Consider the following 12,995-nt stretch of genomic DNA (forward strand, 5'->3'; position numbering starts at 1 on the left):
AAAATGTTAAACCATTTGTTACCCACAAACTTCTAAAAATACTTTATTCTCATAATACTAACTTTGGAATCGGAGATTCTTTGGCCAAACTCCCACCCCCTCCTCCTAATTCATCATGGGCATGCATGAGGCTTTAGCCTTAATCGAAGGTGTTATTATTTTACCGGTGTATTTTTATCAAAGAAAAAGACGACGGAAATTTACATGCACAGTGACTTAAACGGACCTAAATTTTATCATTTTTGGCAACATTTCACACATGGTTACATGTCCTTTTTTGTTACTACTTTCTACAGTTTGTCCTCTTGGCTTTATAGCCAAACCCTTCTGGATTTAAACCACGCCATTGATACTGATCTTATCAATAATATCGAAAGATCTCAAAATTTAAATAGCATTAAAAGGAGGGGTCCAATTCTTTACTACCCTACCAAAATCCATGAAGATGGTTAGATTTAGAAACTTCCTTTGTCATAAGATTACTGAGCCTGTCATAATATTATTCTTCAATATATTAAATGGGTTGTTTGCCACGTGGATTGCAGGTAGTTGAAGTAATTGTTACCTGTGAAGGGTTTGAGAGCATTTTCAAATGAGATGTAAAATTTTAAACATAAATTTATGGCAGTTTGATATCATTTAAGTTTTGCTTGCCACTCGATATGTCAAATTAAATTATTATTTTATTAAATTAAATTATTATACTAAATGTTTTAAAACAATAATAAATTAATAAAATGAATTTAATAATCGATAGATTTTTTTAAGCTGTATTTCGGTATTAAGGGTGATAGCTGTCAATCCATGTCATCCCACATTAGGCTTGGTTTTTCAATTGGAAAACGTTGCTGCTGCTTTTTTTAACTGTTATTACTGATTTAGACATTTTGACATCTCGTTTAGAGATATTCTAGTGTTGAAGTAAAATGAAAGATCACCTTTTTATACTTTATGTTGTGATAAGTGATGTATACAACAGATTTAGACATTTTGACGTCTCATTTGGAGATATTCTAATGTTAAAGTAAAATAAAAGATCACTTTTAACTATACTTTATGTGATAAGTAATGTATACAACAAATTCAACATTCAATCAAATAAATTCATTAACTTTATTTTATCAATAATGTGGTTCAAATTCAGCTTTAACGAGAATCGAACTTAAGACCTCTCACTTACTAATGAAGAGGAATAATTAGACCTTAGTTTAAGTGGCTAATCTAACCGAATTATATAACTTATCAATAGTAGAGAATGAGAGATTCTTAAGCGTCACCAATTGTATAGTTATATGTGCTTATTTTTTCTCATCAAGCAAATTATATGATAAGATAATACACATAATTATATACAATCAGTGATATAATCAGATTTTTTTATAGAAGAAGGTAGGTACCATATATGATTTTCTGAGAAGAAGTATTGGTTTTTTCCTTCCTTCTCTTTCTTTAATTAAATCAAATCCAAACAAAAAGGTTTGTCTTTTGCTCTTTTTCTCTACTTTGATTAATAAAAGATCAAGTGGCTAGGCAGGGATTTACTTAAAAGTTTTTCTGTCAAAGGAAGATCAGAAAGAAAGGGACAGGGTACTCTGCTTTATCAACTTATTCATTGCAAAAGCTAGAGAAAAAGAAAAGTGTTGGGCCATTCACTTAATAAAAACCCCATAAATCACACATATTCCTTTTTTTGCATCCAACAATTTTGAAGAGGAATTTTCATGTTATAAGTACACTGTTATGACGATGAGAGTAAGTTTTGGCGAAACATAAAAATTATTTTTTGATGATCGAAAGATCAAGAGTTTGAGTCGTAGAAGCAGAATCTTTGCAAAGTAAGAGTACGACTGCGTACGATAGATATTCCTCCAAACCCCCACCTGATCCTCACAAAACAAAGAATCTTGTTGACTTGGGGCCACTCACAGGTATACCTTTATGATGATGTTCTATATTATTAATATATGTAGGGCAAAACTAACATATGTTCGTTTATTATTAGCACGAAATATCACTGTATAGCTGTAACATACAAATCATTCTCAAACTTAATTGGCCATTAAGGCACTGCAACTCTGCCTTCTGGCAGTTTCTTAACACCAATACAAGTCACAAGGAATGACTGGATCTAAGTACAGACCATAAAAAGAGGGCACCAACGACAATAATGATGATACAAAAAGGTACCCAACTCTTCGTTTCGCAGCCTTGGAATTTCACATGTTTCCTGATATTAGTTAAAGGTTTTTGTATCAAAAGCAAGCTATGATGACGAACTCTCTCTCGTGGGAAGAGATTCTTAGTTATCTTCGGTTTCATATCTCCTTTAATTATTTCGTCATGGGATCAACAAGTTACATGATAAGAAAGATAGATACGAAGAGACATACAACAAAGTACATGATCGAAAAGATAAAAAAGGAGCATCACTAAATCACCTTCACTTTGTTATCAACCAAACTAAGGCACAGAAGTACAGGAGTACATTTCCTTTCCTTTACCCTTTACAGATCTTTATCCATTTACAAATCTTCTTCCCTTTGCAAATCTTCGCTATGCAGGCAAACTCAAATTCACAAAACCAGAAATAGATGGTATTATTCGTATGTAACTATTTATAATGTGCTTTTCGAGAACTGAAGAAGTTGTAATCTGGCTGCCTGTTGGAAACCATGACGTGATCCTTGTAAACGCAGCCTCTACCAAAACGTAATGCATTATCGTCCAACGTTCTGAGCATTTCTTTGAGAATTTCTACACTGTTAGAAGTAGATTCGTTTGAAGAATGTACGGAAGGTGTTTTGGGTTCAAACCAGCATTCACCCTACAAGAAGAATATCCACAATAAGTTTCTAAGCGAGACTATATCAACAAGTAACCATTCTTCAAAGCATTATAGTAGTATGCAGAATAAAACTGACTCTGTCCAAAACAAGAGTGAGTAGAGAGCCTCATACTAGGACTTGCTCAAAACTCGTGATATCATTATCACAGTTAGCCAGCATATAGTGTTTCCCGACACTTCCAAACTGTCACGGAGCGAGGTTTTATAATTGCTTCCAACCCTTTCAGTGATTAAGTGTTGCACAGAAAGAGTGATCTTGACTGAAATCAAAAGACAAAGAGTATTGATTTCTTACATGTGCGTTGTAGCTTTGCAATCCTAACACAGGGCAGAAGATGCGACTTGCGTACTTATTGGCAGGATCAACTGAAATAGTCCTCCGTACAAAATGTCCAAGTGAATGGTAAGTCAAGAATGTAGCACGTAAGTTCCCTTCTGGAATTCGATATATAGGATACCAGGCCACCGAAAACCTGAAAGCCACATTAACCCAACATTCTTAAACATGCTAAGAATCAGTAGCAAACCACATAAATTGAATAGCAAAGTTGATTCTCACCAAGATGCAGGATGTAAATCGTGCAAATTCAGACAATCTAACTTTGACGGGTCACCAAATAGGTGATGATTAGAAGTTCCAACATCAGTTAGCTCCAAAATTCTGCAATCAATTAGAAATCAGGTACATCAAAACTAGTAACCAGTGACATGTATCTCAAAATCAAAATTACTAACATGCAAATACGAGAAGTGAGGAATACTCAGAAGTCCAAAACAAGACATTAAATTAGGAACCAATGTAGTTGAAATAATCATTTGGGGTTCTTTTTGCACTTTCATCATTGTTTCAAACATGGATCAACCATATTGCATCATTGTTCGATTTTTTTCATGGTCCATTTCAATATCTATTTGGAAGTTTCTATCCCTCATTCTCGAGTAAAAAACTAGGTTCCACAGCAATTTAATAATGTGTAAAGAAACCGAACAGCTAGAGAAGTAAACAAATATTGTTAACAATCAATCCAATTTTGATTACTATTTCTAGAAACTTTTCCGCTGCAAGATGAATAGAACAATAAGAAGACGAGAGTGGCAAGAACATACTTATTGTAGAAAGGCAAGATATCCTAGTATAAGAGTGGCAAGAACATACTTATTGTAGAAAGGCTTTCGCTGATATGGCTGCTCAGACTCAAAAAATTCAAATATGAGCTCTGAATCAGGTGAACAATCTAGAGTCAAGGGGACACTTCCATAATGTTTCTCTGTCCCTGCCTGAAGATGGTTGAGCTCAGCCGCTTTTGAAGAATGTGTTGCATTCAATGTTTTGGAACAAGAGTTTTGGGGTTGAAACAATTGAACAGCGGAAAGGTAAGGAACAAAATAGGCATGGAATGGCATTGAACTATTGAGGTTTTTTGAATCATCTGCCTTGACATCCAATCCGTAGTTCCCTGGTTTCTCATACCAGTTCCAAACAGTGCGAAGTGATAAATTCGGTATCTGGTGCTTGCACAGGAAACCATGAGACATCTGATCATCCAAGCAAATAGAACATTTTTTATGTATATATGAAGATGCAATAACAGGAGCAGCACAGTGGATGAATCTTTCAAACTCTGCAAGTGGACATCCCATTGTAAGCTGAACAAGCTCAGATGCTAATTGCATTCTGTAAGAAGCATTTAGACCTTCCACTGCCATTTGTGAGCCAATCAGGAACTCGTCGGTGGCCCTTGGTCTTCTACCATTTGCTTCATAACTGTTACTTTCAATGTTCTGATTCTCTATTTCAGCAGCAGGCTTATAGAATTTTGGGCACTGATAAGACTCTGAAGGCAATTGATGGCTAGATATTGAGGCTGTGCATCTTGTATCAGATGAAGGGAAAGGAATTTGACCTCCTTCCTGATGGTTATCACTCAACTCCTTACTTAAAACTGGTAAGCTAAGGTTTAAAGCATTGCAAGTTCCAGCAGAGCCAATCTCATCATTTCGCCTGGACTCTTTTGTACCAACAGGTTTCCACTGATGAGAACTTGGTCCAGAATTAGCAGCTTTCCTAAACTTTTGATCACTGTGATATCTGAACTGAGAGTATGGCATACTGTCCAAAGAAGCATACGAACACCTACCAAAGTTATGCTCCATGATTGGATTCTTCCCGAGTTTGTATGGTCGAAAACCATGACTGGGAACATGATGAGCATGGTAAAACGTTCTTCTTGCAGTGTCTCTAGTCTGGTAATGGTACATACCAAAAGGAACCTGTGAATACTCTTTTTTCCCATTGAAATTCTCACGCCTATACAAATTAATTGATGTTGCACAATCATTTTCCGCGCCTTGAAATTTACTTGGTTGTGAGACACATCTATGAAAACTCCCATTCAAACTCTGCTGAGAAAAAACCCACTGTGATGATTCATCCCCTACAAATGCTCTTGGCGGAATTCTCCGATGCATAGATGACTGTTCGTGTCCCATCCCCTTAAACCCATAAGCAGCATTGTTGCTAGGCAACAACCCATCTCCAGAAAATGAATCATGCTCAACCCATACCTGATTCTGCGGCGGATGAACATGTTTTACTCCATATCTGTAACCTAGTTCCTTCACCCAATTCTTTCGTGCTTCCCGCTTCATCTTCCAATAGTGACTTAAACATCTGTTTTCCTTTCCATTTTTACCGCAGGCTCTCCCGGTTCCAGTCTCGGTACCTTCAGAAACACCTCCTTTCGAATCTTTAACTTCAACCTCAAGAAAACTACTACTGCTTGCATCATCAAACCCACAATTGCTCATCTTTGAAGAATTACAAGAATCCCGCACACCAACTGACGATAAATCCTGGGTCTGGTCCGAAACCCCATCACAAATATTTCCTTTCTTCTTATTCTGTTTCTTCTTCTTCTTCTTCTTCTTCTTCTTCTTCTTCTTCTTCTCAGAAATCATCCCATCAGGAACGTCCGTACATAAAGGTACAGGATTAGGTTCAAAATTTCCCCCCTTCTGGTCCACCATCATTTCTCTTTCATAATCTTTAGAGGGAAAACACACAAAAAGAGGAAAAGGGTTTACTTCAATTTCAAGAAACTAGCACAAAGAAATTCGATCTCAATCGAAGAAACCCAGAAAACCCAAATCTTAATGTTGTCTAATTGTGAAGAAAAATCCAATCTTTTGCAGAAAAAATCACAGAAAGTAAACCGAGAAATGCAACAAGAGCTACGGAATATTGAAGGGAAACTATTTTCTTGTAAATTAAATTGGTATGGAAAAAAGGAAATAAAAGAAAAAAGTTGCAGAGAAAGTACCTGAGAGAGAAAGCAGAGGGCGCGCGACGGGAAGTGGACAAGGAATTTGAAAGGCAAAAATTAGTTGGGTTTTTGGTGGGGGTTTAACGGTTCGTTATGCTTTAAGCGCCGCTTGCTTGCTTCTGTTATGGTGTGATGAGGGTGTACCACTGTTCATTCAGTGAGCCTTTGGATGTTTGCCACGTGGATGGTCATTTTATTATTATTTTTTTTTCTTTGTTTGACTAATGAATTCATCTCACAAGTTTCTATTTGAGTAATATTAGGAAGACTAAATTTTTTAAACTAAATAATGTGATTGTAGATGATTGGATTATTAATTAAGTGTCGATTAATGTGTTTGTTTCTCATTAGTGACACATCATTTTATTTGCAATTTGGTTTAAAAAATTTGGTCTCCCTATCATTACTCTTTGCATTTACAACCTTTTATTTGTAAGCAAAGGAGGGTAGGGTAGACTTTGGAGTTTAGGGTTGTGAAATATGGGAATTTGGGGGTGATTTGGGACTTATTTTGTGCTAATGAGTGCAATTAAGGTTTCAATTTTCGTTTCAGCATTCAACACATGCATCTATGTCAAAAGATGGTGCGGCCTAATTGAGGAGGTAAAAATTTGGGCGGGATACTTGGGTAAGATGGTCAAGTTACCCTTCATTTTCTATCCACGTTAGCGAGAATGCATGATTTGCACATATCACAATGCCATTTAAAGCTCTTGTTTGGGATGGATTGACGAAGTTATCACATCACTTTTATGGTTCAAGTAAAATTTTCAAGTTCGAAAAAGAAAAATAAAGTTTTCCAAATTAACAGTCCATCACTTATGCATATGAAGCTTTAATTAATCAAACAGAAACAAAATTTATCTTGATAATTTGGATAATAATCCAATAACATACCAAATCAGAAGCTATCTATAACACACACACACACACACACACACTAACAGACACAATTACTCGAGGATCAAACCAAATGACCACATAGAAAAGGCACATCAAAATGCTCACTGATGCTCTTCAGATCCCTTGGAGATGGTTGAAGATGGGGTGCTCTTGGTCTGAGAGGAAGCAGTCGATGTGTTATTGCTCCGCGGGCGCGAACTCTGGCTCGAGGATGACTCAGTGAAGAAAACTATCTGCTCCTGGTCGTCTCCAAGCAATTGAAGAGCTCTCGGAATTGGTGGCAAGTTGACATCGGAAACTGCCTCGAGGATTTGCACCACCTGCCCCATTGATGGCCTCTGAGCTTCATCATCTTGGACACACCAACATGAAACTCTACAAACCCTAGTGAGCTCTTCTACGTCGGCATTGCCATCGAGACTCGGATCCAATAGGCTCAACACATCACTTTCTGGAGTACTAATCTGGCTAGCAGCATAAGCTGGGAAGAATCTAACTTTCCCATCTTCAGATTGCTCCGAATTTCTTCTCCCTGAAACGAATTCAAACAGCATCATTCCGTAGCTGTACACATCCGCTTTCACTGTGATCGGCACGCCTGAAATCCACTCTGGCGCAAGATAGCCTCTTGTCCCTCTCATGGTTGTCAGGACCCTGCTAAACTCTCTTCCAACAAGCTTTGCAAGGCCAAAGTCTGCCACTTTTGGACAAAGTTCAGCGTCTAAGAGGATGTTTTCTGGCTTTATGTCACAATGTATGATGCAATCTCTGCACTTCTCGTGAAGATAAGCCAACCCTCTTGCTGTCCCAAGTGCAATTTGGTACCTTGTTTTCCAATCCAAGAGCCCCGGGCCCTTATCATTGAAAAGGTGAGAGTCCAAAGATCCGTTTGGCATGTAATCATACACCAACATCCTTTTAGAACCTTCGGAGCAGAACCCACGAAGGCGGACAAGATTGACATGCTGGATTGTCCCAATTGTGCTCACTTCTGTTCTGAATTGCTTCTCCCCTTGGCTAACACTTTCAAGCTTCTTCACTGCTATGACAGACGAATCGGGCAATGTCCCTTTGAAAACAGAACCAAAACCTCCTCCCCCCAATTTTTCAGAGAAGTTCTTCGTTGCATCTTGCATATCTCTGTACCCGAATGCCACCAACGAACCCTCTACTGCTTTTCCCAATCCTTTCACTCGCTTTCTCCGTCTCAAGATTGCAAACACAATAAGGCCTAAAAGAACTGCTACACCGGCAGTTGAGCCTGCCACAACACCAACAATCAATCCCTTGTTACTTTTCGAACTCTTAAACTCAGATGCTGCAAGTTTGAGGTATAAAGTTCTTCCCTGGTCGTCACTTGACTTTAGTTGTTGCAAATCCAAAAGCTCTCCTTTCCAAAACGAACATCCACTTCTGTTGTAAGCATAAGCAGTGCAAGAGCAGTTTCTAAGGCAGAACGATTCACATTCCGCAAAACTCCCAACCTCCACAGACTGTTCATTTTCAGGCAATGACATGCTAGGAAGTTCAAGAAACTGGTCTGGCTTCCCGTTAGCACTAGTAGCATTTTCACAATAAAGACGAGTTTTTCTCGAACACCCACCAGAGTAGTCCATCAAATCCCAATCTCTCTTCGACTTGGGCTCGAAACCGTTCAAGCAATTACAGGCGAGGTTGCTTTCCTCATTGCAACTTCCGAATGCGCCACACAAATCATAAACTTCGCATTGCTTTCTCGGTTGAGACCAAAACAAATTCCATTGCCTGGAGGTATCCAACCATGTAAGCTGTTGAATCTGCCCCGAAGTATACATCACGAAACGAGATATTCTCTTAGGATCATAAACAGAATAGGTGAAATAACTTTCGGTTTCGTTCGTAAAGTAGCTGAAGTTGTATATATAATTGAGCCTCATTTCCGGAACCAAGCTGAAAATCCTTGATTTTGGATCCCATGATCCACTAGTCCAATACTGTCTAGACCTATTCCACAGTATGAGATACGCATTGCTTCCGTTGGGGTCTAACTCGAGCGAGAAAAGACCCGGTGCAGGATCCTCCGAACTCTTCCATGAAGTAAGAATTTGGGTTTGTTTGGTAACAGTGTTAAACCCAATCCTACCTCCTGGAAGCCATGTGTGAGCTGGATGATCAAAGCTTTGCCATAACGCCTCCGACGTAATATTACCAGACCCCGATCTCAAGACCAGGTTTCCGGTATCCAAAAGACGTGCAGTGGTGGCGGAGGAGGAGGTTAAATTCGTTGACCAAATGGGGGTTTTGGACTCGTTCAAGAGGACTAAATTACCATCTGAAATCCTCAAAACCGAAGAAAATCTATCGGAAACTGGTTTTTCTCTGTTTGCCACCCAAACTATGGTTCTATCGGATACCACTTGTTTGGTGTACCACATGCCTATGTAGAAGTTTGAAGAATTACCTGGATTGAAGAAACCGAGCTCGAAAATCCCGGAGACAATGGTTTGGTCGCCGGAGAGAGATTGGTTTGCGGTGATGGAGTCGGCTGCAAGGGAGACATGGGTTTTGAGATAGCAGAAGAAAAGAACTGAAAGCACCACTCTTTGCTTGGTTTTGGCATCCATGGCTGCTCAGAAAAATTTGCAGACAAAGTTGAGAGAGAGATTTCTAAGCCAAATAGCTTTAAATCGTTTCAGTGGCCAAAAGTCATGATCGTGTGGCTAAAAGTCAAAGGTGAGTTTCTTTGGTTTTTTTTTCCACAAATCCCACTGAGGATCCATTTGTTTTTCTGCAAGTAAAGTTTTGTCAGATTTGGAGAAGCTAAGGTCAAGTGGTCAAGCAACCAAACAATGGAGGGATTGGACCACATAAACCATGTTACTATGTGAACAGAGTTTGATAATATGTGTAGCTTTGCCAGCCGCAATTGACTTGACTAGGTCTATTTGTTTTACAAATTTTTCAGTAAAAACTTTATAAGAATATTGAACTATTAATCAACTTATTAAATAATTATCTAGAAGCTATTGTGTGAGAAAAACTATCAAATCAAATATTTGAATGCAAAAATTACCACGGGGTGATTCAGTGAATGTAGTTGAATTTCAGGTTCGTATTATCCACAACACGTTCTGGGTTCGATTTCTGTTGTTGATGAATCGCACAACGATGATTAGCGGAAGCTGAAATATCTTTGTGTGTCTTTCCCGTCTCGAAAGGAAGATTGTCTTGGCAAAGCCACTAGCTGGTCCTTTTTTTTATACAATATTCAAATGCAAAGATTGGTTATAGGTATGTGTCAAACTAGCAAAAATATTAGTGTCAAAAAATGATGGATTGTTTAGTTGAGAATTTACTCCAATAATGGTCAATTTGTATTACAATTCTTTAATCATATAAATGTTTTGTGAATCGCGTTATAAGGAGCAAAATTTATAAAGATGTTGTGAATATTTTGTAGGTAAGATAACGATAACACGTTAATAAATTTCGCATTTAGCATGTAATATACTAATATAATAGATAATTTATCATTAATATCATGTTATATTCCGTCGTCTAATAAATAACATACGATGTGGCATAGAAAATAATTATGGTGGTAATATATAAAATACAAGCACGCTTTACATACGTTTGAACAAATTTTTATACCAAAAACAACAATTCCTGGGTCATAACCGTTTCCACCATCTAACCAACATAAGATGAACAAAATTGAGAAATTCGACTGATCGGTTACGAGTAAAGTAAAATTCTTAACTAGCCTCCTTCAGACCGAAAGAAATGAATAATAGAAATTCGTCACCCGTTGTCCTCCTTCAAAAAAGAGAGAAACTAAATTGGACCCCACTAAGATTTGTCTGTTATTGTGGTGAGGTGTTGAAAAAGCTACACAAATCACTTTCTTTGATTGATTTTTTGTTTCAATGCTAATTTCTGTTGTTGTAACCTTTCTTCCAGGGCAAATATTTTTCCATTCAAATTAAAGGTCTCCGTAACTGTGAGGCTGGCGGTTCGGCAGATTCAATCGTCACGGGGTCCACACGGAAGCAATCTCAGCCGTTCAATCTGTTGTTTGTGATAAATGTTCAAACCTACCTCGGTTGGGATGATCATATACTCGAGACGAAAGGTCCAACATTCAACGAATGGATGATCAGCCTTTGCGTATGATTTGGTTGGAAGTTTCCATCTTGACCGCTGGTCTAGTCTTTTTCTGCGTTATGTCCTTGCTGGCTCTGTTGGGAGCTCAACTCCAAGGCTCCCACTTGGTCGGAAGATTTGTCGTGTAACTGGTTGTATATCAATTCTATTTCTTATTTCTCGTTCATAACATAATGTAAAAGAGTGAAATATATTAGAGTAAATTATAGTAATGACCATTCAACTTTAACCAAATTGAAACAATGGTCATTCAACTAAAAATTCATAATCATTGGTCTCTCAACTCATCAAAACATGTAATTATGCTCATTTTCGTCAACTTCGTTATAATTCTATCGAAATGAATTATGTTGGAAGAATCATTGCTCTAATTGTGTTAAAATTGAGGGATTATTTCTTTAATTGGATTAAAGTTGAGAGACTATTGATACAATTTTTCTTAATTGATTTTTCATACCTTAATTCAACCTCACGTGCATCGCACATGACTCATTTTGACGAAAGTTCTCATGGAATTGACGAAAATGATCATAACTGCACGTTTTAATAAGTTGATGGATCAATAATAATGGATTTTTAGTTGAAAGATTATTGCTCTAATTATGTTAAAAAAAGTATCATTACTACAATTTACTCAATATATTATATACAACTGGTAACATATACCAAAAGAATTGGATTGGAAATTGAGAAAGAATTAAGGAGAATATTCAACTCATTTGCTAAGACTTGAGAAAACTTGAGAAGTTGGACTATATTATTTTTCTCATGTCATGTTCGCTAGATTGCGGACAAAATCCTGTTGGAGAGGGGAAATTTGCACACTGGATCTCGAGTGCGAAGATAAATCCTTTAACTCTTACAAGTTACAGTAGCTTGAATAATGTGCTATTTTTCCACATTGTGGTTGGGACAATTTTTTTTTTCTTTCAAAGCTTGTGCATAGATTTTAGAGGCAGTTAGATCTAGATCTAAAAATATTTTTTTTAATTGAGTCCGGTTATAACATACTTATATCAGAAGAAGATTAAAAAAAATTCAAGCAAACCATATTTAAGATAGAATTGAATACAACTAATTCTGAAGAAGTAGACTAAAAGCAAAAAATGTCTATAATATAGGTAGTTAAAAACGATTTATTTGTGATATAGATGTAGATAATCGACAAAAAAATCTATGACATAGGTATATTAAATAAGTGCAAGACTAAATGCAAGATAATTGAAGGGATTTAATTCTTATGATTTAGGATATTACAATTCTTTTTTACTTTTCACTTTTATCACAAATTTAACAAAAGAATTACAATCATTGTGAGGTTAGACCCATCCATTTCTCTTTAGTGTAAATAATATCGGTTGTTCAAAAAACAAAAGTGGACTATTCCTAATATTAGCTCACAAAATTGAATTTATATTGAATCTACCCTAAATCTTAACAAGAAAAACTAATTTACACTAAATTTTAATAGAACAAACCTTGAAGAGAGTAGGAAAACAGGCATAAAAAATGAAATTGGACATCTCTCGATTTACGTATGTCGTTACGAAGGGTCATGCCAATCCTCATTAATTTTTCTAACCGAAAGATGCATTGAACAGAGTAGGAAAATCAAGAAAAATAGAAAATTTGATTTATTTATATCATCTTTACGAATGGTCATGCCAATCCTCATTAGATTCTAACGAAAAACGCATCGAAAAGAGTAAGAAAATCAAAAAAAAAAATAACCATACTAATCTTCTCTATATCATTTTAATTTTATCAAATACCCCTGA

At 36.8% G+C, this 12,995-nt stretch overlaps 2 protein-coding genes across 3 annotated transcripts; both read right to left on the reverse strand.

The window, feature by feature from the left end:
- Window positions 1-2,426: 2,426 nt before the first annotated feature.
- On the reverse strand, window positions 2,427-6,844 carry LOC126610168 (uncharacterized). 2 transcript variants are annotated; one of them, XM_050278155.1, is made up of 5 exons: window positions 6,166-6,844; window positions 4,002-5,889; window positions 3,405-3,506; window positions 3,141-3,318; window positions 2,427-2,824 (listed from the first exon to the last, which is right to left on the reverse strand). In XM_050278155.1, the coding sequence occupies exons 2-5, from the start codon at window positions 5,873-5,875 to the stop codon at window positions 2,612-2,614; spliced, it is 2,367 nt and encodes a 788-aa protein (XP_050134112.1). In that variant the 5' UTR covers window positions 5,876-5,889; window positions 6,166-6,844; the 3' UTR covers window positions 2,427-2,611. The 2 variants fall into 2 exon arrangements, with proteins under 2 accessions (XP_050134112.1, XP_050134113.1); XM_050278156.1 differs by lacking the exons at window positions 2,427-2,824; window positions 3,141-3,318 and having other exon boundaries at window positions 3,462-3,506; window positions 3,953-5,889.
- A 143-nt stretch (window positions 6,845-6,987) lies between these two features.
- Window positions 6,988-9,883, reverse strand: LOC126610167 (G-type lectin S-receptor-like serine/threonine-protein kinase At2g19130). Its single transcript, XM_050278154.1, has one exon. The coding sequence runs from the start codon at window positions 9,672-9,674 to the stop codon at window positions 7,173-7,175; it is 2,502 nt and encodes an 833-aa protein (XP_050134111.1). The 5' UTR covers window positions 9,675-9,883; the 3' UTR covers window positions 6,988-7,172.
- Between the last annotated feature and the right edge of the window lie 3,112 nt (window positions 9,884-12,995).

Source organism: Malus sylvestris, chromosome 17, assembly GCF_916048215.2.
Source record: "Malus sylvestris chromosome 17, drMalSylv7.2, whole genome shotgun sequence".
Taxonomy (NCBI): domain Eukaryota; kingdom Viridiplantae; phylum Streptophyta; class Magnoliopsida; order Rosales; family Rosaceae; genus Malus; species Malus sylvestris.

Coding starts and splice junctions, on each gene's coding strand:
- LOC126610167 (XM_050278154.1), bottom strand. CDS start 9,674: ATGGATGCCAAAACCAAGCAAAGAGTGGTGCTTTCAGTTCTTTTCTTC.
- LOC126610168 (XM_050278155.1), bottom strand. CDS start 5,875: ATGATGGTGGACCAGAAGGGGGGAAATTTTGAACCTAATCCTGTACCT. Junction 3,507..4,001: donor CGAAAGCCTTTCTACAATAA/GTATGTTCTTGC, acceptor AATTGATTGCAG/AATTTTGGAGCTAACTGATG. Junction 3,319..3,404: donor GATTTACATCCTGCATCTTG/GTGAGAATCAAC, acceptor TGTGGCTTTCAG/GTTTTCGGTGGCCTGGTATC.